We start from the raw sequence: 24,800 nt of genomic DNA, 5'->3' as shown, positions 1-24,800 counted from the left end.
TTTAAAGCGTTCAAGGTGTTCGCTGAGTGCGGTAGCTCTTCTCCAGCCACCACATCTTCGTTGGACCAAAATCTACGGTATACATTCTCGATAGTGACAACTTTATTTCCTCGCGATAACTTAAGCTATACAAAGTGTACGTGTGTGTTGTTTTTTTCATTGTGAGAGAGTGATAAATACATGTTGAAAAAAAAGATTAAAAAATATATATATATATATCGTAGGGGCGGATAGTAATCTAAGGTGTAAGTTCCTTGAATATCCCTACATTTTCATTTAAAATTTGCTTCATCAATTTAGAAACAAAGGCAGTTGATCCTGCAAAACATATAATTCACATGCTGAAAATAGTTTCCTACAAAGATCATCTTTGGATCCTTAAACACTTAAAAGCTACTCTTCGGAATTTGCGGCCATAGATTACTTTCCACTACTAAAACACTTCATCCCATCCATGTGCTGGTTGATGTACGCTACGCACTATATATCTTTGTTAATGTACATTCGCCGAAAAGGAGGAGGAGACCCTGATGGGGAAAGCAGTTCCTACACAAGTAAAGATTCGATGATAAAGAATTCACTTAGTGCTTACATGTATCCATCTCCGAACCATCCAACTCCAGGGCTTTTGGCTATATCCTTGCTAATTTACAGTCTGGCGGAGAGTTAGAGATGAAGCATTTTAACGGGGGACCCGGTCCTATCAGAAACACTGCAACTGCAGGGCTTCGTCCCGAACCTGCCGCTTTGCCTGATGCATGGCCATTAGCTGGTACCAGCCCCAGGCCAGGGTCCTGTCCTACATCTTGGGCTCTATGAGGGACCCGGACGAGCCGCCGGCGCTGGGTACATGCATCTGCATACGCTCCAGTTGATCGGCCAGCAGACGCTGTTCGTTGGTTAGGCGCAAGATCTCTTGCTTTTCCTCGATGGTGTGACCCTTGCGCTTGGCGCGATACTGTAGCATTCGCTTGTAGCACTCGAGTATCTCCTGGTCTACAACGTCCAGCTTTCGTTTGAGTGCAATCCGTTTGATCTCTTCGCTGGCGGCGGCTCGAAGGCGCTTTAGCTCCTCGCTGTTGAACTGCGCAACGCTGCTGATCTCTGCCGTAACGCGTTTGATCTCCAACAGCACCTCGTCGACATCCTCGTGGGCAGCAAACTCACTGGGGTCGATCAGTCCGTTATCCAGCAGCTCCTTCTTCAGCCTTTGTTCGATTCCAACGCCGTGTTTGAGCATGAAAAGCGATCGGAAGTTGCCAGAGGCAGCCGCTGCAGCTGCTGCTGCAGAGCTTGATGAGTGGGAGTGTGTGTTCTCGTTGCTGCTGCTTGTGGTGCTGTTGCTATGCTCACCGACCGCCGCCTGTTCGCTGGGCAGAGTTAGCAGGGACTCCTCCATGAGAGCGGACACCAGTCGTTGAGTGAGCGGTCCCGTGATGCTCTCCTCCACCATTCCTTCGGCCTTTTTAAGCATTGCCGTGGCGTTCTGCGACTTGCCGCGCGCTCCACCCGGCTGAAGGGCCTTCATGTCTTCCTCCGCCCATACCGTAGAGTAGTGGGGACCCAAAGGGGGCACCGGCGGCACCAGGGGCCCGCGGTACTGCTCTAACAGGTCGTCGATGAGGCGCAGATCCTCGTTGGTCAGCGGCATGCAGAAGGGTTCGATGGAGAGCCAGAACTTGTTGGGTGTATCATTTTTCGGCACCGATACCTTGGGCAACTGTGGCTGGGGCTGGTGGTGCGGCAACACCGATCCGGAAGCACTGGCAGACACCAGGTTGGGTAAATAATCCATACTATCATCCGTGTGGTTGGCAATGGGACTGTTCTTGGCCTGATGCTTTGTGGAAACAGTGACACCGCCCTGCTGCTTAAGGATGGTCATTGAGGAGTGCTTTTTGCGCACGCCCGTCGGCTCATCGCGTTTCCGCTTTGTGTTGCTGGAGGATGAGGCGCCGCCGCCGCCACCGGACGGGCTGCCCACACCTGTGGAAGGGGTGCCACAAATGCCCAACAGTCCGTTGAGCATGGTGGATTGACAGGGAGGTGATCCGGGCACACGATCCATCTTACGACGATCCTGGCGCTTGTCGTCTTTGTCCAGGCTGTCATACTCGGCCTTGAGTACACGCGTCCTGAGTGCCACGTTCGAGAGCATCTGCTCCAGCTCCAGCTGCACAGCGTCCAGATCCTCGGCGGCCAAATGATCGTCCGACGGACGCTGCAGCGCGGTGGCAATGGTTGGCAACAGCCTGGGCACGTCCCTGGTGCGAATCAGCGGTATGATGACACCTCCGGGCGTGGCCAGCACCTCAGCCTCCGTGGAGGTGCTGGCAGAGGCTGACTTACCACCAGCCGTGCCATTGGTAGGCAATTTACCAGCACCTCCCGACGACGCTGAGATGCCAAAGCCACTGGAGCTGCCCACACCGCCGACGGATGTACCGCCACCGCCGCCACCAAAGTGGCCCAGCTTGATGTTTTTTAGGTTCGCACTCATGGAACGGAGGAGCGACTGGTTTAATTATGTGTCCGGATGTGGTGAAATTAACGATTTGTTTATTTTTGCTCGAATCGCAATTTGTTTGCGTTAATGCAGGCAGTGTGACCAGTTTTCGGTGAGCGAATTAAGTTGGCATGCTCGTCGAGACATACTGAAAAAAAATACCAGAAACTGATTTGCACATACAGTGAATACTGTAAAAGTGCATTTTTTTCGTCTGCAGCTTATAAAAGTTCCTAAATTCTACTGATTTGCATTATTCTCAGTTGCATTTCTTTCTAGTTTTAAATTATAGAACTTATTTCAGTATTTTTTTCTGGCAGCGCTTTGCGAACGTTAGCCAACACGGCATTTTGTTAAAACGCGCGCCCGTTTTCCAATACTTGCTGTGCTGGTCTGTTTTTGTTTCGCCCTCGCATTCGCCTCGCATCGTTTTCGACTGATATCCCGTCTGCTCGGCCGCGGAGCGCGCTATTCTGTGATAAGCAGTGTACTTAACAAATCACCGACTGTTGACAATTAGTAATGGCCAGCGACGGGGCTTGAGATGCCAAAATAGCAGCAGCAGGAGCAGCGGACTAACTGCAACTGCAATTGCAGAAGCAGCAGCAGCAGCAGCAGCAGTGCACGTATGTATGTAACTTTATGTAATTGCAATGCAATTGCCCCCGACCATCGCACGAACCGATAATCTCGGACTGGGTGCCTCCAATTGCGCCTCGTTTGTCCCAATTGCCAGAAGTCAAGTTCCCCCAAATCACAAGACCACAATTTGTCGATTCTCGAGCTCAGCTGCGCTGGCGCTCTGCCGCTGACGCTTACGCTTACGGTGCTTTGTAGCTGACTCTCCTCTGCCGACGCCGCTGCCGACGTCAGTCGGAATTCAAAATCAAAATAAAGAAAAATATACATATATCAAAGGCGAAAATCTGCAAATCAGTCAGTAAAATCGGTGAAGCTTTAAAAACGTATTTTCTTTTCTCGGAAATGATTAAGTTTAAGCTGAAGCTTCTAAAAATATCTGCAAATATCTTGGCTCTTGGCTTTGTGTGCTTTGTTCTTTGATTTTCTGATGCAAAAGTCTTTAGTATATATCTTTCTTTATACTTCCTGAACATTTTATTTCGAAAAGCTTGCATCTTGTTTGATAAGCAAAGAAATAAGTGAAAATTATGCCAAGAAAAGTGTCGCTATATCAACAGAATTTCTAAATATGATTTTAGGGGATATAAACTTAAAGATACTTTCATTATATGATCTGTCTGTATCTATATATATCTTCCTTTGAGAAACAAGTACTTAAATTTTAATAAATCCCATTAAAAGTGTACAAAGCTTGGGAATATTAAAGTTGCTTTTATTAATTGACATTATATACCTTTTGCACAAAGGTAATATAGCTGTGAAGGTGATAAGTCTATAAAATATATATTACTCCTTGCTCAAATAACTTAAGACTGTGCTTTCTTATACAGTCTTAACTGAATTTGGTGAATTATCACATTACTCTTATAATATAATATATTTAACCATTAATTTATATGATATTTTATTTATATTAAATATGTAAAGATTAATTATATAAAGATATAATGAAATATGGTTTAAATTAATGGTTATTTGATACATAAATGATAAATACAACTGATTTGATATATAAATAATACAGACATACAAGTAGAGCATTAATTATTAAGGAGTTTCCTGACTGATACCTTGGTAAAGTTTCAAAAAGTTCAATTAAAACCTTAATAATAATATCTTATAGATATCACTAACGCAATCTAACAAATCTTAGTTCCTTTTCAAGATAGTCAATAGGAAATTTCCTTCCTATACAGTTTATTTTATTGTTTATATCCTAATCATATCTCAAGTAGTGTAAACAAGAGTATTTCCCAATTCGTTCCAAAACTCAAACCATTTTCCATTGCTTTATTGATCAAATATTTGCTAGAACGTCTGTGTGACGCCGTCGGTCGATGTGTTCCGCCGATGCCTTGGCGATTATAGGGGAGCTTTGTGTGTCAGCCGGCGTTGCTTTTGTTTTTAGTCACTAGCCACTTACTATATAGCACATGTTTTATACGCCTAACTGTTTCGTTATCAGTGCTAATTAAACTACAGAAGAGAAATCTGTGAATAGCGGCGATAAGGCGATAAGACCCACAACCATACCGACGGACACTTCTCGCCTCCGTTCCGAGAGCGGCTTTCAGATCCACCGGCGATGTCGATCGATCAGGGAATGGGCACTCCTTCCAATCCATTATTACGATGATTGTTTACCATTGTTCCTGGTGGTCTAATCAATCAAACCAAGCCGGCCAAGTCGATCTATTTATAGTGTCCCATACCTTTGACGTTAATTGACCGCCAGTCGGAAACGTCCACCTCGTTCCGCACCCTTACACCCACTGACCCTCGTCATCAATTATCACATATGTAGGTACATATATATTGTCCACTCTTCTGGGTTCTTGAGTGTGGTAGAGGAAGTGTTTACACCTTAGTTAACTTGATTTTTAAACTAGGTGGGAGCCAGACCATAAAACAACATCCTTAAAGACCTATTAAAGTCTATTTCAAATACTTTCTTCAAGTCTTTTCAATCAAAAAGACATCCACCCAATCCCAAACCTATAAGGTTAAAAATAATATAAACAGCATTTCAACAGTGTTATTGCTAGGGCTTTGATAAGAAGAACTTTTGCTGAATTTCAATTGTTTATAGAAGAATAAGAAACTATATTTAAAGAATAATATAAAGCCGAAGGATATAACTAAATCTCTAATGAACTAAACTAACTAAATACAAAGAGACAAGGCTTAAAGCCCAGTTAACCCATATATCTTAGTACCATTTCTTTTACCTGTTCAGGTAAGGAGTGCTGTCGGAAGTTACGCCCAGAAAGAGAGCAACAAAAAAGAGCGGAATTGGGAAAAAAATAATTATAATAAATAAAGCACAGCAATGTCGACAGTTGGCGACGCAAATATTTGTGCAATTGATTAAAACCAACCCGCATCCTCCACTCCACAGAGACTCCAGTTTCCATTCTCCAGTTTCTGTTGCTATATCTGTGAGGCTGTATCTCCGCCTCTGATGTTTACCATGGCGACAAAAATTTTCCAATTTGCTTAACTCATTATGCGGGCCCCGTTAATGAGATATAGTACATTCTGTAAAGAAGAAGCCTACCGTACTCTCCAATAATTTTGTTATATTATGGCTTATACTTATGTATATACCTCGTTTTATATGGTATACCATTTTTAGGGTATCATACTTTCAGTCAGAAGCTTAAAACTCAATGAAGGAATCATTTCCGACCCTATAAATCATATATATTCTTGATCAGCATCAACAGGCGAATCGATCTAGCTATCTCCGGGAGAATTCAATTTTTTTAAGGCGTTGCATCGTTAAAAATTTAGAAAAAATTTCAATTTTTATCAATTTTAAATTAATGCAGATTGTATGCAGATTTATTAACCTTCTAAAAACTAACATAGTACCGCTTTCTGTTTGATATTTAATGCATTTTTGACTGAGATATGGTGGATTCCCTTTTGTAAGGGCATTGAAATTTCGGTTTCCCAAGGCATTCTTATTTTTCTGCTTATTTTTCCAGCTATTATTTGGGACTGTGGCTTATCAGTTAGGGAAAATACAGCAAGAAAACACACCTATAAACATACATCGAGGTGCGATTTACGAAGGTTTAGTTAATACGCTGTGATTAACTAACTTACCTGCATTGATTTGAACACGTCATTGGTCATTAGTTGAGGTCACTCATCCGTTAAATTGCTGGGAGAAAGCCGAAACTCATGGATAATATCATTGGATACCCATAGAGCTCTCATGCTACAAGGCATTACTCATATATGTTCAAATAAAGATATAAATTGTACTCTATTTCGATAGTGAGTCATTATAAAGAAGGGTATAATCTTTTCTGTTATGCTTAAAGACCAATATAACTTGTAGTTTATTTATTAAGGGAATTATCTATAGTTAAAGGGTTCTTTTTGTAAACTTGTTAAGTTCTACCCATTTCCAAACCCTGAAATATTCTATGTTCCCCTCTTGATTTGTGCAATTTTAAAACATATAAGGAAATACCCCTGACAACTCTCACATTTGTTTCGTTTCAGACGACGCGCTTCAGTGCAGCGGACGCCGATCAACGGAACGGATCCGATACGTACTGGACTGAGCTAGCCCTAGACATATAGCCATGAAGTTCGCCGAGCACCTGTCGGCGCACATAACGCCCGAGTGGCGTAAACAGTACATCAACTATGAGGTGAGTTGTGCCCCAAACTTTACTAAACTAAACATAAAGACTATGAATTAAAACCTTGTTTATTTTACAGGAAATGAAGGCCATGCTTTACCTGGCCGTGGAGGAGGCCCCATCGGTGGAAAGTGTTGAAGATGATGTGCTGAAGCGTCATTTTGCCAACTTTGACGAGAACTTCTTTCACTACTGCGACAAGGAACTCAAGAAGATCAACACATTCTACTCGGAGAAGCTGGCGGAGGCGACGCGAAAGTTTGCCACCTTAAATGCCGAGCTTAAGACCTCCATTGAGGAGTCGGAGCGCAGTGCCAAGAAGTCCAAGGGTCAGAAGCGACACGCCGCTTTGCCGGATCGCAAAGCCCGTGAGCTAAAGTTGGCCTTCAGCGAGTTCTATTTGAGTCTGATCCTCCTGCAGAATTACCAGAATCTGAATCACACCGGTTTCCGGAAAATCCTAAAGAAGCATGACAAGGTAAGAGCAGCTCGGAGCACTGATCCCAAAAAGATTTATGGCCACTGCAGTGGCCAGTAAGGCTGAACCTTGACCTAGACACAGCAGACAGTCTGCGGCGTAACAACAACCCTTGTACCATAAATAATGCAAATAATTTATAGTAGCGCAGGGTTTGGTTTAAAAATAGTAATTGTTATCACAAGAATTAGTCAGAGCTTTTAAATTATGGTCTTTCCCTGAAAGTAACATAAAAAGTTGGTGAATCATTGAGTCTATTTGGAAAAGAATTAATCAGTCTGATCTATGACTATAAGAATACCCCAGAAAACTAATAAGTTCTTTATTCTCCCCTCAGCTTTTACGCGTGGACACCGGTGCCAAGTGGCGGCAGGAATATGTGGAGGCATCACACTTCTTCACCAACAAGGACATTGATAATATCATCAATGAAACAGAGACAACGGTCACTGGTGAACTGGAGGGTGGTGATCGTCAGCGGGCAATGAAACGTTTGAGAGTTCCACCGCTTGGGGAACAGCAAAGTCCATGGACCACCTTCAAGGTTGGTCTCTTCTCCGGCAGCTTCATAGTGCTGGGCATTGTGGTCGTACTGTCGGCAATCTTCCATGAGATTAGCGGTGAGAATCTGAAGGTCACGTTTCGTCTGTACCGTGGTCCCCTGCTCATCATCGAGTTCATCTTCCTCATTGGCGTCAATATCTACGGCTGGCGGTCATCTGGCGTGAATCATGTTCTTATCTTTGAGCTTGATCCGCGGAATCATTTATCGGAGCAGCATCTCATGGAACTGGCGGCTATTTTTGGCGTTGTGTGGACGCTCAGCATGCTGAGCTTCCTGTATAGTGCCAGTCTGGCCATACCGGCGTTCATCAATCCGTTAACACTCACCCTGATCATGGTGCTGTTCCTGGCCAATCCCTTTCACGTCCTCCATCACGACGCCCGCTTCTGGCTGTGGCGGATTACGGGTCGCTGCCTCTCTGCCCCATTCTTCCATGTGGGCTTTGCTGATTTCTGGCTGGGTGATCAGCTGAATTCGTTGGCCACGGCCATACTGGACTTTGAATACCTCATCTGCTTCTACTTTACGAATGGGAACTGGACGGAGGCAAAGGATGCTTCTATATGCATGGAGAAGGATTTTATCATCCGGCCGATTGTCAACTGCTTGCCTGCCTGGTTTCGATTTGCCCAGTGCCTGCGGCGATATCGTGACTCGAGAGAGGCCTTCCCTCACCTGGTGAATGCCGGGAAATACTCCACCACATTTCTTGTGGTGATCTTTGCTACGCTCAAGAGTTTCCACAGTCGTAAGTGTCTTGAATTGTACTTAAAAGTTGATCTTATAGTTAATGTTTCTTTCTTGCAGCGAACTATGCCAGCACATTTGACAATCCATACACTTGGCTGTGGATTATAGCTTCTATTGTGTCCTCCTGCTATGCCTACACTTGGGATATCAAAATGGATTGGGGTCTGTTTGATAAGAATGCTGGAGAGAATACGTTCCTGCGAGAGGAAGTTGTCTACTCATCGACGGTTAGTCCTTTATACCTATATTTAATACTTAAATTAAGTTAATTTTCAATTTATTTTAGGGCTTCTACTACTTTGCCATTGTGGAGGACTTGGCACTTCGCTTCATTTGGGTGCTGTCCTTCTATCTCACCGAAATGAAGATAGTTAGTGGTGACATTATGACCTCCATTACTGGCATTCTAGAGGTATTCCGGTGAGTAAACAGAAGCTATTGAAAAAAGCACAAATAAACATGTTAATCCTCTTCCGCAGTCGCTTTGTTTGGAACTTTTTCCGCCTGGAGAACGAGCATCTCAACAATTGCGGTAAGTTCCGTGCCGTGCGCGATATCTCGATAGCACCACTGGACTCCTCCGATCAGGCTCTCATCCTGCGCATGATGGACGAGGGCGATGGGGTAATCAATCGTTATACCAAGACAAACAGGCCCAAGCCCAAGAAGGTCAAGGATCCGGAGAAGCGTAGTCTGTTGCAGCCGCGTGGCTCGTTGCCCGACTTACGAATCGATATGGATAGTAAAAAGTTGTAGGCGAGAGAATAGTGCTTCCGAATGAACGATTTTGCGGTGTATGTAAACCATGTTTTTTTTTATCTTGTTTAATTCTATATATATATCTCTTTTTTTTTGCGTTGTTTAGCTAATTTGTACATTTAGTCACTAAGTACTTAAAGTTGAAGAGAGTGAGAGAGAGAGACGAAAGTGTCGAGCAATAATTAGTGTCTAAGATTTCGAACTAATTTAGCATTCCATTTATATGCGGAAAAACGAACCAAACCTATATCGGAAACCTATATCATTAACTGCATATAAAACCCTAATACCTTAGCCTCCTAAGCCACATTCCCCAATATTCCGAAACCCTGAAATTAAGATCCAGAATTCCAAAAAACCATACCTTCCACAAAATTAAAACAAGACAGGGTTTGGAGCAGCTGAGAGAACGGCAGTATTAGTACTTAGAAAAGAGCGAACAAACAGCAACCACATTCCTTTATCACTATTTAGTTAGATCTGTTGTCTGTCCATCGAAACCCTAAAGGAATTGTATATAATATATAGACTACATTTATATATTTGTTGTTGTGCCTCCTGTGTGTGTGTGCGATTTGTGTGTGTGTGTGAGCGAGAATCCAAAACTGAGACAAAAAAGTTGCAAGTTCTAGGCTTGCATATAGATAAAACAGACTTGAAACGTGCAACGTTGTATATACAATACACTATATATCTATATATACCCTATGATCATTTAAAGCCAGGATTATACAAACTGCAAGCTTTTGGAAATTAACTATACACAGGAAATGATAAAAGTTATATAGAGAGTATTAATATTTAAGCTCTTTTAGGGACTCGTTCTTATAGCGATATTATTCTGAGATCTTGTCAATTACTTTGCCATAAATATTAGCTCGGGTTTTTTTGAGCGCCGACATCTCGCTTTTGATACGAAATATAAATAGTAGAGAACAGACGTGAGCACAATATCGGAACTTAATACTACTTAATAAACCGGTTGGATATCTCCTAATAGATCTTAAGCTATATCTAGACCAAACCACACACACTCAAACTCCTACACTCCTACACTCGTACACCCCATTAAATTGTAATACGAAACGAAATAAAGACGCCTTGAACTATGCATTAATGAAAATAAAACAAAATATTAACTTAGAAAATCATATCGAAAACCTAGGAGAGATTCTCCAAGACACCCGAGACCAGAGCTGTGCCCCGCATTATCCAGAACTCGGGATCATTATCGCTCTGCAGCAAAATGGATAGAATGAAATTGGTCGAATGACCGGTGGTGGACAGGACACCGGAGCGCTGTTGGGTCTTATAGACCGGTGCCTCGTAGCGCACTATTGGGGCTATCTCCAGGCAGGGCTTGAACCTCACCACCGGCATTCGGGTGTACAGTTCCCCGAAATTGGCATCGCACAGCCCGCCCTGACTCAAATCCCAGCGAGCGGCCTCAATGAAAATGCCATGCACATGGATAATGGCATCCGTTGATTCAGGCAGAGTGCCATATAGCTTTTGATCCTAAAACAAGGAATGGTTACAAAGATTACAAAGAGAACCTATTCACGACTCACATTCATTGCGTTTGCGTGCGTCTCAAAGAAGTCCTGCTGCACCAGCACCTTTTCCACCACATCAAAGTCTATTTTCAGGGAATCAATAGGCAGAACTCGCCGTCGAGCGTATGTTTGCAGGATCCCAGTGAGAAAGGACTGAGGAAAGAAAAAGCCACTGAGCCAAAAGGATCGTGGTGCCCCATTCTCAGCCCAATGCTGGATGAAGTCAATGCGTCGCTGGAAGTCTGCTATATAGCTGGGCAGCGGCTTGATTGAGAGAAAGCTACGCTTAGCCCACGATGCGGGAACTATATTGGAGAGCAGCGCCTTGAAGACATTCTCCAGCTCCTCGGACATCACCACCAGACCCTTGATGGCCTTCGAGAGGTTAGCCAAGCTGTCATGAATGATGCCTAGGGATATATTAAAACGATCGATTTCCTGTATCAGCACAATGGTCAACGATGGCACCTGCCCCTTGCTGTCCACCTGTAAAAGAACAGTAGATAGTAGTATAAAGTATAAAGCCTGTCCAGGTCAACTTACCACCGAGAGTGTACCATGCAGGGGCTCCCTCTTGATCTTCTGAACCAGTGACTTTTGAATACGTGCTATAATCTGCTGACATATCTCATTCTCCGCCGCCTGACCCTCATCCGCCGCCGATCTGGGCTGACCCAGTAGCAGGGTATTGATAAAGAACGCAGTCTCCTTGGTCTGGAACACAATATTGGCGTTCTGGTTCATGCCAAAGATCTCGGGATCCTCCAGCACCGGAAAGTCTTGCACAAACAGTGAGTACTCGGCCAGCGTCTTCTTGCGGGGATCACGGTAATAACTATCACCGCGGCAGTACTTATAATCCGGCTGAATAATCCGTTTCGAGGAGAAGATCATAAGGATGGTGCGCAGGCAACGCAGATCCCAATAGTCCGTCACCCGGCCGCCCCAGGTGATCTCGCCGTTAATATAGAGGATTGCCTCCCAAGGTATATCGTCGAGGACACCTCGATCGATGAAGAAATCGAGCGTCTTGAGGCCACATTCACGATCACTTTCACTGAACTCGTAGGTAATGTTCCAGCCAAGCGGTCCGAACTTGCGACGCTCCAGGAGCACCGCATGGAACATGCACAGCCCAAACACGATGGCTCGCCAGTTACCGTTCTGGATGTGCTCCTCGAAAAAGTCCGGCTTGAGATCCGCCAGGGCACCCAGCACATTCGCCTTGATTCCCTTCGGTGGCTCATTGGTGATCTTTACCGAATTCTGCAGCACGCTGATCGGGAACGTGTGGATGGGCATGGAGGAGAGATAGAGCCGGAAATCGGGATGCGCCTTGGTAATACCCAGCGTCAGATTACGAACAATTGTCTCCAGCGTTTGCATCCAAGAGGTGGCCAAGTGACAGTTCTGCAGGAATACCCAATGACCCATCCGCAGGCTCTTGTCAATCAGATTCTCTGCCAACGGACCCTGGCCCTGACCCAACGAGATGGAGTAGTACTTCTCGGTGAACTGCATCTGCGTGGTGAACTTGAGGAAGCCGGACATTGGATCAGACCCAGTGGACAGGACAAAGATAAGCGGCGTTACTGACGATGTGTCCAGGTAGCTGCAAGCAATAAAATCGTATTAAATATAGGGGACTTCCAGGTCATAAATCCTAAACTTACACAGTGCTCAGCTGGGTGCCACCTTTTGAGTCGGTGAAGTACCTCCCAACCGTCGCCTGGAGGTAGCAAACCACATTCAGGAGGAACCGTGGCTTCCGGTACACCGACATGAACATGAGTTTGTGGAAGACTTTCAGTTTCTTATCCCACTTGTCCGTCGGCGGTTTGTTGGTTCCAGCAAAATCAAACACTTCCTTGTTGCCCATCAGCTGCAGGAAGAAGGGTTTGTCCAGCTCACTGGTGAAGCCGCCAAAGACCGAGCTGAAGTTATCCTCCAGATAGACGCAGGTATCCCACTCGAGCGGACTGAGATTAATATTAGCCGGCTGCTGCTTTTGTCGTATGTTCCCGACGGCTCCGCGGGTAAGGAAATTGAACTCGTCCTCGGTGACGCGACCCTCTTGCCGCTCCACGGATAGAGCCAGCAAAAAGCTAAAGATGATCTTGTGGTTCTCGAACAGACCGCGTGAGATATTATCAAAAATAGCCTTCAGCTCATCGGTCATCATGGTGGCAATGCGGACTTCAACGCTCTGCTGTGGATGCTCCAGTTTAAGGACATTGCAAAAGACCTGGGTGAAGTACTTGAGACTGTACTGGTACATAGGATCAATCTCAGCCAGGCCGGCCACCACAAAGTACAGGATGGCTCCACGGGAAGCCAGAATGCGATAGCGTTCCCGCGATGCGGTAATAACCTTCTCCGTTTCCTCGGTGTCAATCAGTCGGGCGGCAATAATCAGGGAAGTTTCCTAAAAGGCAAGAGGATGAGCTGCTACACCAGGATTTAGGAGAATATATAACTAACCTTGGCATCATTTAGTGTCTCCACCAGCTCCTCGTCGTCCAGGATGTTGCCCTCGGAATTAAAGAGCAGCTTTAGCACCTTGTCCTCCAGCGCCAGCAGCTGCTGTTTGTCCGAATTGATCTTGACCACCAGGTCATTACGTTGGGTCTCCATCACGGGCAGCTCAATGGCCACAATGTCCCTAAGAATATAGCAAGGAGTCAAGGAATAAGGAATATATAGAATTGTATTATAAATACTCACGCCAGCAGCTGATCCTCGAGGCCCATCTCAGTGACAAGGAAGTTAACCAGGGTCACATTGATGCAGACCTCCGGCAGATAATGGGGATTGGGCAATTTGGTGGTCATATACAGTTTGAAACCATCATCATAGTCTATAACCTGATCGCCCAGCTTAAGGTAGGTGCGTCCCTCAAAGCGATACGTTTCCCGCTGCAGGATTGGCCTCAGGCTGGGATCAATTGTCTCGTTGATCTCCTCAAGCAGCACCGGATAACCCTGTCGCACGCTATTCTCAAGAACCCGCATCATAGTCGAGTCGGTCATCTTGATCACCTGCAGATTGTTGGCCCGCTCCATGTTGCGAATCCAGCGATTGGCCTGCTCCTGGGGATCAATCATAAGAGCCCAGCGCAGGGCCCGGGTGGCATAAATACCATTCTCAATGGAAATGTTATCCTTGGGCAAACCATCCACATTCCACTGCCGCATCTCGTACGGATCTCCAAGCACCTTGAGCAGGTTGAATTCGGAACTGGAAGGTATCTTAAATTCGCTGCACTTGATGACCCACAAAGCACACATATCGCGTCGGTACTGATGCGAGAAGGCACCCAGGTAGGCCACACAGGCGGCGGCCACTAGGACATCTCCAGGGACGCAGGCCAAATCACCAGTCAGCGACTTGACTGTTTCACGCCAGCGCACCTGCTCATCGGCCAGCGCAGAGGTAAGTCTCCCGGCTCGATCAATCCGGCCATAGGTTAGATCCACATTGTCCTGAATCACCTGGAATTCGCGCTGCTTCTCCTCCAAGCTGTCGCGCAGTCCCTGGATCTTGGCCTCAACGGCGGCCAGTTCCTTTTGCTTCTGTCGCAGCACTGTCATCACCTCCTTGAGCTCCGCTTCGGCGGCCTCCTTGCGCTTGATCTTTGGCTCCACCACTTTGTAGACCTTGGAGAACTTGTCCATGGCTATTACCCACATGCTCACCGACTTGGCCACCTTGGAGACCTTCTCGAATTTCTGGGGAGAGGAGGAGAAAGGTAATGTAACTACAGAACCAGAGGGATGTCATCAAGTCACTCACCGCTGGCACAAAGTCCTTGTGATCGATGTACTTCTTCACCTTCTTCAGCGTCTCCTCCTTCATGTGCTCCTTGTCGTACTCGAATAGCCTCTTGATAAAGTTAATGTCCGCCATGATGGCCTTGGCAGAGGCCCAAGTGGGTCTAAAGGGAATGTAGAAATCAATACAAGGGATGTTAATTTCATCATTAAACTTACTTGGCGCCCAGGAGAATGCACACGGCCTCCATGCAGAACTGCACCAAGGCGGGCGGCGTGGTAAAGGACTTCAACTCATTGATATCCGCCTTGGTTAGGCCCTTAAGGGCATCTTCGGCCTCACGCAGGGCGGGCATTGCAATCTCCAGATCCTTGCCAGCATCCTCGGATATCGCCTGGGCCACCGCCGCCTTCTCCTTGGCATTTGTCTCATCCTCAAGCACACTCTGCTTAACAGCATCCGCCTGCTTGGTCTCCTTGGTCAGGTTATCCAGCAGGGACTTCATCATGGCTGACTTCTCATCCAACTGGGGCACCATCACTTCCAATTCCTTTTGCATGACAGCAATCTAAGGGAATTTCGGAGAAGGTATTACCAGAGTCCTAGATCCTCCATAGTCTCCTCTGTGTACTCACCACTTCATTGGTCTCCAGGAGCTTGTTCAAACCATTCGCAATACGCTTTCTCTTGGCTATAATCTCCTGGTTCTTCAGCTTGAGCAGATTCTGGTAGAGCTTCAACAGTTCCAGGTAGCTACTGGGCGTGGTGTAGTAGTGCCTCTTCATCTCCTTGTAGAATTTCACCGAGGCATCCTCCACAGTCTAAGGGATAATATTGTTTAGATATAATTTCTCTCAAGGATTTCAGCTGCTCCTCCCCACTCACCTTGTGTATGAAGACCGTGGTGCTGGCCAACGATATGCGATCCTCCATTTTTGGCGCTATCTTTGTAAGCAATCCCAAAGCCACCGAGTAGAGGGCTTCTGTGGGCCAGCTAGTAAACCAATCGATGGTGGTGCAATTGACCAACGAGGGGAACATGCGGCATCTTCGCCTGAAGGCATCTCCCACCGGACTCATGGACATAACCACATGCAGATTGTTGCGCACTCGGTTGATGAAGAACTTGTAGATCTCATCGCGATGGCATGCATCACCTTTTCTGTTCTCATTGCAGGGGTCTCGGGCATCCAATAAGACCTTTTCGTACTCATCACCTTCAAATAGATTGGGCACTTCGCCGGAGTTAAGGATGTTGTTGATGTCCTCAAGGAATTCCTCCTCCACAATCTGGCTGTCGATCATCAGGAATGTAACCGATTTGTTTTCAACCTGTTTGAAGAGATAGGAATAAAAGCTGTGAAGGAAGAACTCCTATAAGGCAAGTACTCACCCCAGCAATGCGATAGAGAACCCGCAAATCCTCGTGGAAGGCACTGAGATCGTAGTTGCGCCGCATCTCAATCTGCCAGCAGTTGTACTCGTTGACATGGGATGCCAGCCGTGTAAGCGACTGCTTGCCCATTCCAGCCACGCCAACGAGGAGTCCATTGCCTCGATCGCTACGCAAAAGTCGAGCCAGGCGGACGGTGTGCTCCATGGCATCCTGGAAGAGTATAAGCTTCATGGACTTGGCACCGCCCATTGAATTAAAGTCCACAATGTAGTCGTTAAGCACACTCTCTAGCTTGTTGTGATCCTTGATCTCCTCATAGATTCGCTCCTCCTTTGGCTTGCCAAAGACCATAAAGTCGCCGAACAGGATGGGCGGTTCGTCATCGCGAACCACTTCGCGGTTGAAGTGATCGTCGCAGACGGACTTCATCAGTGACTTGAACAGGTTCTTGTCATCCTGGTTAATCAGACGATCGTGGAAGACGCGTGTTGTCTCGTGATAGAAGAGACGCAGTATCTGCTGCTCCTGATTGTAGTGGAGATTGCTGGCCTGCAGTATGCCCTGGATGCACTTGGACAGATCACGCAAATTGAAGATGTAGTGAGAGCGATCCGGTGTGGGCAGCATTACATTTGCCACCCGCATGTACACATCCACGCAGGCCTTTACCATGTTCTCTGACAGACTGCGAATGTTGCTGGAGAAGGTCTGCAGGAAGCCACGCAGAATGCCATTAAAGATCTGGGTAAGGGTCTCCTCATTGGGCTTTGGCAGCGAGAAGAGGGCAAAGTGTCGTACGAAGCGTGGTGTGAGCGGGTTACGGCCTCCACCGGGCGGCGCACAGGCGCAGCCAAGCACCACATCCAAGATCTCTTTCCAATATAGCTTCTCCCGATCGTAGAAGCCCTTGAAGTCGAGGAACTGACGCAACAGCTCGATGGCCGGCTGGGCACCATACGTGTCCAGCTTGGGCATATTCACATCGTCGATGAACACAATGACCGTCTTGCCCACTGGAGCGCCTAGTTGGGTGCGCTTGCGCTTCTCCAGCGGCCCCTCAATCATTTCCTGGGTACGCACGCTGCTGGTTTGAGCGGAGAAGTTAAGGATCACGGGTATAACTCTGCCCTCGGATAGACGTTTCATGCAACTGATGGCCAGCACTGTCTTGCCCACGCCCGTCTCTCCGGTGACCATCACGGGCATGTTCTTGCTGAACAGCAGATCGGCCACGTATCTAAGGACAAGGGTTAAGATTGGAGACATAGCTTTGAGAGATCCAAATCCAACTCACCCATATTTGGTGGTATCCACTGTGGGCACCAGCATGTCATAGTAGGAAATGTCCCCATTGAAGACAAACGTGGCCATGATCTCATTCCAGGATTCCCACTCCATGGTCTCCAGATTGACTCGATAGTTCCATAAAGACTGACTCGGGATTCTGTGTAGAAGTATATAAAAGATATATAGGATATATATACTCTCTAAATAAGCACCTACACCATATTAGGATGCTGTCCCATGGCCTTGGTCCACTGCTCCTCGAACGAAACCTTCTCCGCATCCTTGAGATTCGAAGCAATCGCCCAAAGCACTGTCCATGCAAAGATCTTGGTTAGCAGATCCTTGGCCTTCTCCGCTTCCAATGCGGACCACTTCACTGCCTCCAGCTGTGACAAGGTGAGCGTACAGCACAGTGTCACCTTGGAGCCAAGCACCTGATGGATGGTATACAACGGCCGCTTACGCTCAATATTCAGAGCCTTGTCAAAGTACTCAACGAAGAGTTGATAGAGAAACTCGGCCAGAGGCGCAGGTAACTGATGTTCCATGTCCACCTCACGCCACGTATCCACCAAGGGCAACCAGCCAAGATCACCCGGATCGACGTACACCATGCCGCAGCGGGAGACAGTGGCCGGTGAGGCTTGCAACAGATCCTGCACCTCGAAGAGCATGTGGATCCAGGCAGTGAGCTTGATACGCTCCGAGTTGGCCAGGCACAGCATCTTATTGTCGTCCAGCACTGTGTTTAGATTCTCAATCCACACGGCGTCCACGGGGCCATCGCACATGATCCATTGATGGATTTCGTCTGCAGGACAAGAGGATAGAGGTTCGATTTATGAGGTTACCTGTACGTCTTGGACTTGTCCTTACCCTCCACTGTGGTTGCTGTACGCACCGCCAAACCCAGCAGGCCATCCTGCCACTCCAGCGTCTTGGGATCCACATAGCCATACAGTTCATTCATGGTCACCGCCTTGGGATTCATTGTCTGAATGACAACGGGCCGGAAATTCGGATCCTGGACTTCAATCTCAAAGAGATGCGACAGAGCAAACTCCAGGGCATGCAGGACAACGGATTTGCCGCCACCAGTGGGTCCCACCAACATCACACCCCAACGGACGCACATTGTCTCATACAATTGCAGGCACTTGCGTAAGGTTGTTGCCACCGGCTGTAGATTCTTGTTTCGTAGACCAATCTGAAGACTTGCCTCCAGATCCGGATGCTGAGAGTCTGGCAGCTCGACGCCCGGAAACAGATCACTGAGAATGCCCCGAAATAGGACAGCATCGTCTGCCAAAAACTTGGGTATATTGGAGTCCCGCAAGGCCGCAATCAAAGTGATGTCCTCTCGCTGATTGGGTGAGGCTCGCTTCAAAGCTCCGGCCATGACCAGGACAGATTTGACCGCTCGCATGCCAAAGTCATAGTGATTCTGCTGGCTCAACTGCTGACTGCAAAGTTGATACATTTGCACCATCTTCCTGGCCAGAATCTTGGGGTCCTCAAAGCCCTCCGAATAAAGGATGACCTCTGAAATTAGAGCATAATCTGGCACCATCATGGAGATGGGTCGGAAAAGGGCCTTCAAGTTATCAGGCAGCTCAGTACGACCAGCATAACCGGGATTCATGGTGATGAATACGCAGCACGAGCGATTGATCTTGATCTCACGACCCTCGAAAATGAAGCTATGTGGAGGGATAAAGAGAAAGATCAAAGAGTTATTAGTTTTACAAATTCAGATACCCAATCCTTACCGCTTAACCTTCATTGCCTTGGCCGTACGTATGGTGATCAGCTGCTGGGCAATCACGGACAACACCTCGATATCAATTCGGTTAAACTCGTCAAAGCAGCACCAGGCGCCACACTGAGCCAGGCCCGAGAAGAAGCGTCCCATCATCTTGTAATCAAGACCATCGGAGCAGTTAAAGACGACGCACTGCTTGGCCAAAGCCTTGGCCAAATCCTTGGTGGTCTCTGTCTTCCCTGTACCGGCGGGACCTGCAGGTGCTCCGCCCAAATCCATTTGGAAGGCGCCCATCAGACAAAGGTAGCAGCGATCCGTTAAGGGAGTCAACACCAGGACACCGCCAGCGCCCAGATATTCATAATAATAAGGAATATTGGCGGCCGCCATGCGAGTGTAGACTGTCTCCGTTTCATCCGCCCAATAGAATCGCAGCATCTTTAGCCAATTGAAGTCGGACCTAGGAATTAAATTAAACCATTTTATGAATTAATAAAATTAAATCCTGGATATACTCACGCCTTGACTACCTGCTTCTCCACAAGCATTCTCACAGAATCCTTGGCATGCACATCGATTGTGATGAGGGCACAAAGAACCTTCCGCAGCAGAGAGGTAATATTCTTTCGAGTTAGGGCCGCCAAAGCGCCCAGATCCTTGAGGCATTTCACCTCAAACTTGGCCATCTTCTCGAGTATATTGAGGGGATTACGCTCCTTGCCCTCGTAAATGCGATGTATATCGGCGGCCCATTGCACCTGAGAGACGGTGAGTACCACCTGATTGGGATGATCCTGGAACCAATCCTCACGCTCCTTGGCCGGATAGCACTGATAGCCAAAGCGCATGTAACGCTTCACGGAGACAAACATTGCCTCCTCCACCTTGTTCAGCCACTCCTCCACAGCACCGCTGGCCTTTAAGCCTTTGCCAAATTGCAGCTTCTCGCCTTCGGGCGAGAGGAAGGCAATGATGTCATTGGTGGCCACATTCTTGCCATCGCCGCCCTCTTTTAAACCGAATTCCAGACGATAGATGGCATCGAAGCACTTGCGCAGATGCGGCTGCACCGCCTGAGGGATGCGGGTTTGAGCCAGAATCTCCAGCAGCTCGTCGTTTGAAAGGAAGTAGAATCTATGGGATAAGAAGTGATGTTAATTGTATTCTTTTGGATAATATCCCCTAATTTACCTGGGAAACACCACACGCTTCACCTCCAGGTATGCCTCCAGGCCACGCGAAATGAGATCCAGCAATCGATTGTTCTCAACCAGCGTCTGATACACCTCCACACTGGACATGGTGGGCAAGGCCAGACTAACCTTCTTGGCTTGCCGTACCAGCTCCTTGAAGCTCTTATCCACCGCAAAGAACATCTTGGCCTCCTGGGGCAGCTGTCGCTGAATATCAGCCGAAGCAAAGATGGCCTCCAGATATATCCAAGCGCCCTGACAGTCCATCCAGCTTTCTGGTAATAAACATTATTTAGATATTAGCATGTGTCTTTGATAATTATCCTTTAGAGTCCTTGCTACCCACCAAAGGTCTTCGCAAACTGTTCCATCGCAAAGATCCACTCATCCACCTTGGCCTTGATGGGACCCACAAACTTGGAGGCGGCAATGGTATTTATATTCACATTGGAATCATCCAAAACGGCCTGCAGTTCCTCGGTGCCAGCCAGAATGAAGACATCCTTCTGGTCATGGTGCGGAACAATAAACAAATCCGTTTCCTTCCAGATAGTCTCGATGCTCTTCAGCATATTCTCCAACTGCACCTCACCGGTGGCCTGCGAGGAGATCTGCATCAGGGCCTCGCCTAGGTTAACATCATCGAAGGCGTGCACATCCTCGTATGTCTGGATTATGACGTCCTTCTCCTGGAAGAACTTGTGGTTCAGCAAGTCCTCGATCTCCGCCCAGTGACGCTGTAAGTTTGATTAAAGTTTCAATTAAAATTAAGAAACAAAGAGCTAGATTTCTTGAATGACATACGGCTCTTAGGTTGGGATTGCGCAGATAACCAATCACTGGCAGCTTCTCCTTGAAGGCCTCTGCGGATGCCTGCAGCACGGGCACAATGTTATTCTCCGGCAGATACTTCTGGAACTGCAGGCAATTCTTGATGGTCTTGGAATTCAACTCGACAATGTCCGCCACCACCAACGTATTGAAATCGGCGGCTATCCACTCGGCCAGCGACTCCTCCCAGTCGGACCATGTGCGGTACAGATTTTGCCGCATTCGTATGTCATAGAAACCGCTGGCCATTTCCTCGTACATGGTCAAATCAATCTGGAATTCCTTTTGGTAGCCAAGAAACTCGTCGGCACGCTCCCGGCATGCGGTCAGGTGGTCCAGCAAAGCGTCCAGTTTATTGACCACCGATTGCCGGTTGGATTTAGCCTGAAAGAGAATAATTAATGCTAAAATCTTGTTACAAATATAAGTAATTTCCATTATACTCACATCCAGAAGCCACGGTTCCAGCGCCTCGATGGCCACCTCGTGGATCTCCTCCATTAGCGCCTCTATGTCATCCTGCATGGCTTCCTCAAGTCGATTGATAAACTCTTGCCGCTTCTCCCTGATCTCAGCCAGCGTATCACGCGTACGATTGAGGTAGTCCTCCGTGTCCATGTAGTCCTCTTTGGACTCATCGTCGATGGCTATGTTAAAATCCTTGATGATTAACAGGAGATCGTGCACGTAGTCAATGCCACCAAATAATTCATCCAACTCTTCAGAGCACCTGTCCAGGAATCGGATGTGGGCCACTATGTCCAGGGTCTCTTGCGGCTCATAGCAGATTCTGGTGTAAAAGTCCTGAGCCTCCTCATATATCCGTACCGTCTCCTCTTCGGCTAGCTTGGCCAAATAGGTGGCGAGGATGTTCTGCAGGCGCGAACAGACTGGCGTCACCGTGTCCTTGAAATTCGTTTGTGTGAGCTTCAGCAGTCCTAGATATATATAGTCCAAAATCCCATCCAAGGCTCGCACATTGTTGCAGTACCGATCGCAGTAGGCCCGCAAGGTTACAAGATCTAAAAGCGAATCAGTTAAGTATTGGTAGTTTTCTATCTGGAATCTTATGGAAATACCCTTCTCGCTGGTCAGGACCACCGGATCCGTGCTGTTGTCTATCTCATAGTTCTCGCGAATGGTCTGGAACCGCATGGTATAAATACGAGCTCGTTCGAAGGCCTTATGGATTAGAAATATCATGTTCTTGCTAATAATAATAATAACAATAGTTTAAATACAGTATAAGGATCATTGCTACTATAATCCTCACCGATTAAACTGAAAACCTAGATCGGAGCGAAGCAAATAGTGCAGATCTGGAGCTCCCTCGTAAAGCACCTCCTCCTGACGTCCCATAATCGAGGGTCTAAAAGAATTGATAATAACATTAAAGGGGAAAACTACACAAAGAACTCAGTGAAGAAGCTCACTTGGTGTACTGCGAGAAATAGGGATCCGTGGTGAAGGGATGTATATCGAGGACCGTCTCCAGTATTAGCCCTGTAATGCGCTGAAAGATAATCTTGATCACTTCCTCTGAGGGCTCGACATCGATGCGATCCGGCAGCAGTCGGAGTTTGGCCACGAAGAACGGATGCTGGGGCTTTTCGGGCGGACGTAGTCTCTCTATCTTCCTGTCCAAGCGCATGCTCAGATTTATCTCCGCCTCGGACGGGCCAAGGTCGTCATGCACCTCGAAGGCGTCTTCTAGATCCTGGAAACTCTTCAGAGTGATGCGGAATAGCATCTGGTAGACCATCATGTCGCTGTAGGTGAGGAAACTGTAGGGAATTGAATAATAAATATTATACAATGCATAAATTGTTTATATATTTAATGATGTTACTTGGTAAGCGTCTTGCAGAAGGCCCTCTTCCTTGCCCGATCCATAAAGCTGTGTGCCTCTCGCATCTTCTTCAGCGAGGGATAGTAGTTGATTTCGTCATCTGGATAAAATCCACGGGCTTGGATGGCATCCGTGCAGGCACGAACTTCAATAAAAGATCCATAATATACATATAGTCGTTGGTAAAATAGATTCCACAGGAAACTCACATAAGGTCTTGCCAATGAACTCCCGAAAATCATGGATAATGCGATGCAACTGCTCATAAATTCGCATGTGCGTCTCCAGGAAATAAAAGGGATGCCAGTTCTCAATGTTGGTGGTATTCACAAAGTTCAGTCGCTCCATTTGGACAATATCGCTGCGCATCCGTAGAATTGCCTTGGCCAGCTGCGGTATAACGATGAACAAATTGTTTTGAAGGAAATCCCGGGCCTCATTCAGTTTCCGCCACTTGATGGTCTTCTCCCAAACCTGAAATGAATCATCTATATTGTATATATCCTGTGACAGTATAGAAACCTTCACCTACCTTAAATCCCTTCCACAGCCGAAAGATGGAGAAGGAACGAATCTGTATGATGCTGAGGAACTGCTGAAACTCCTGCTGCCACTGGTCGAGCGGCGTGAAGAAGTTCTCGGAGCAGTGCCAATAGGTGACTCCATGCCTGGTGACCGTATAAAACGGTTGCGTTATGTCCAGCTCCGAAAACTCCACCAGCCGGAGGCTGTACGGTGTAAAGAGTTCGCTGTCATGCGGCAGCATGTAGTCCATATACACAAATGAGTCATCCGTATTGGTCCGCATCCGGTTGATGACCAGATTGAGGTCCGGAATCAGCGAGGCACCGGTGGTTATCTTCGAGGTGCTGGGATTCCGCGACTTGGCGCTTTGCGGGGAACTGCCCTTGGAGTGGAAATTCAGACGATTCTTTAGGTACGACTTCATGTTCTTCTGGTGCTTCTGATGGTACTTCTGATGCCGCTTCTGCTTCCCAGACTTCTTTGCAGCGCCGGAAGCATCTGAGGGCCCGTCGCTGGGACGCTCCGTCATGGAGGTGAGCTCGCTGCCCACTCGTTCGATCGATGTGCCGCTCTGTCGTACTTCGGAGTGGACGGTCGTCCGGTCACCACCACCGCCACCACCGCCATCACCGGCATCACCGCCACCACCGCCACCACCGCCACCACCGCCACCACCTCCAGTTGCATCTCCAAATACGATTTCATGCTCAGTCCCACTGCCCGCCGCCCTGCGTGGCACCTCCTGCGTAAGGAATCGTTGCCATTCGGCACTCCCCTGGTCACTCTCCTCCTCCGAGCTGGACATTTCGGCGCTTGGGATTTCGGACTTTTAGGTGGTTTCGGATATGTTTTGGATCGGTCGCATGCCGACTGACAGGTACTTGTTTCTTCCGTATTTGTTTGCTCGTCGCCATGTCTACTGTTGTTAGCCAAGTTTGATGCCTTGCTAGCCACACAATCACCCTGGAATCTCCTCTTATTGCTTATTTAGTTACGCTGTGCGCTTATTTACTTATTGGCTTAGTGAAATGCGCGGCAAGGTGAAATTCCATTTATTTCACCTTTTTCATGCTTATATAGCTGCACTCTTCTCTCGTACGCGTCTCTTAGGGACTATAAGCCAATAGCTTTTGGATCGGACTTTTCACCATGCGATCGAAGCAGCTGTTCACTATTTCAACACTGGCGAGCAGCGAGGGTAGTCGCGGTTTTTTCACTCCGTTTTTTCGCAGCAAATAATATCAAATTAACTAAGTTTGCAAGTCGCGCGT

The 24,800-nt window shown here is 47.2% G+C and overlaps 3 protein-coding genes across 7 annotated transcripts; 1 reads left to right on the top strand and 2 right to left on the bottom strand.

Annotated features, from left to right (window-relative positions):
• The first annotated feature begins 15 nt into the window (after positions 1-15).
• Positions 16-10,492, top strand: LOC110184324 (solute carrier family 53 member 1). 5 transcript variants are annotated; one of them, XM_086836783.1, is made up of 8 exons: positions 2,855-3,132; positions 6,665-6,816; positions 6,887-7,285; positions 7,623-8,598; positions 8,658-8,827; positions 8,887-9,020; positions 9,080-9,394; positions 9,466-10,492. In XM_086836783.1, exons 2-7 carry the CDS (start codon positions 6,748-6,750, stop codon positions 9,354-9,356), a joined length of 2,025 nt encoding a protein of 674 aa, XP_086692909.1. In that variant the 5' UTR covers positions 2,855-3,132; positions 6,665-6,747; the 3' UTR covers positions 9,357-9,394; positions 9,466-10,492. The 5 variants fall into 5 exon arrangements, with proteins under 5 accessions (XP_020808477.1, XP_020808476.1, XP_086692909.1 ...); XM_020952820.2 differs by having other exon boundaries at positions 2,871-3,136; XM_020952818.2 differs by lacking the exon at positions 2,855-3,132 and adding an exon at positions 16-77 and having other exon boundaries at positions 9,080-10,492.
• Ada3 (transcriptional adaptor 3) lies at positions 81-2,938 on the bottom strand. Its single transcript, XM_086836785.1, has one exon. The coding sequence runs from the start codon at positions 2,498-2,500 to the stop codon at positions 800-802; it is 1,701 nt and encodes a 566-aa protein (XP_086692911.1). The 5' UTR covers positions 2,501-2,938; the 3' UTR covers positions 81-799.
• Dhc16F (Dynein heavy chain at 16F) lies at positions 10,073-24,411 on the bottom strand. Its single transcript, XM_020952822.2, has 26 exons — positions 23,537-24,411; positions 23,214-23,478; positions 23,005-23,149; positions 22,589-22,939; positions 22,429-22,524; positions 22,235-22,365; positions 21,603-22,177; positions 21,129-21,539; positions 20,671-21,061; positions 20,323-20,599; positions 19,651-20,265; positions 19,139-19,591; positions 18,246-19,069; positions 17,586-18,180; positions 17,377-17,526; positions 16,080-17,319; positions 15,572-16,018; positions 15,322-15,507; positions 14,905-15,254; positions 14,708-14,849; positions 13,640-14,643; positions 13,397-13,577; positions 12,589-13,340; positions 11,459-12,527; positions 10,931-11,401; positions 10,073-10,877 (listed from the first exon to the last, which is right to left on the bottom strand). The coding sequence occupies exons 1-26, from the start codon at positions 24,332-24,334 to the stop codon at positions 10,521-10,523; spliced, it is 12,276 nt and encodes a 4,091-aa protein (XP_020808481.2). The 5' UTR covers positions 24,335-24,411; the 3' UTR covers positions 10,073-10,520.
• Positions 24,412-24,800: the final 389 nt, after the last annotated feature.

This window comes from Drosophila serrata, unplaced genomic scaffold (assembly GCF_035046125.1).
Source record: "Drosophila serrata isolate PLE 108 unplaced genomic scaffold, ASM3504612v1 contig_293, whole genome shotgun sequence".
In the NCBI taxonomy this organism is placed as follows: Eukaryota; Metazoa; Arthropoda; class Insecta; order Diptera; family Drosophilidae; genus Drosophila; species Drosophila serrata.
Note: the sequence above shows the minus strand (reverse complement) of the source record. Positions and strands in the feature narration are given on the sequence as shown.

Bases quoted from the DNA above. Each gene is read 5' to 3' on its own strand.
- Dhc16F (XM_020952822.2), bottom strand. From the start codon at position 24,334: ATGTCCAGCTCGGAGGAGGAGAGTGACCAGGGGAGTGCCGAATGGCAA. The intron at 22,940-23,004 runs GTAACATCATTA...AATTCCCTACAG, and splicing joins TTCTGCAAGACGCTTACCAA to TTTCCTCACCTACAGCGACA. The intron at 10,878-10,930 runs GTGAGTCGTGAA...TCCTTGTTTTAG, and splicing joins CGCACGCAAACGCAATGAAT to GATCAAAAGCTATATGGCAC.
- Ada3 (XM_086836785.1), bottom strand. From the start codon at position 2,500: ATGAGTGCGAACCTAAAAAACATCAAGCTGGGCCACTTTGGTGGCGGC.
- LOC110184324 (XM_020952818.2), top strand. From the start codon at position 6,748: ATGAAGTTCGCCGAGCACCTGTCGGCGCACATAACGCCCGAGTGGCGT. The intron at 8,599-8,657 runs GTAAGTGTCTTG...TCTTTCTTGCAG, and splicing joins GCTCAAGAGTTTCCACAGTC to CGAACTATGCCAGCACATTT. The intron at 8,828-8,886 runs GTTAGTCCTTTA...AATTTATTTTAG, and splicing joins AAGTTGTCTACTCATCGACG to GGCTTCTACTACTTTGCCAT.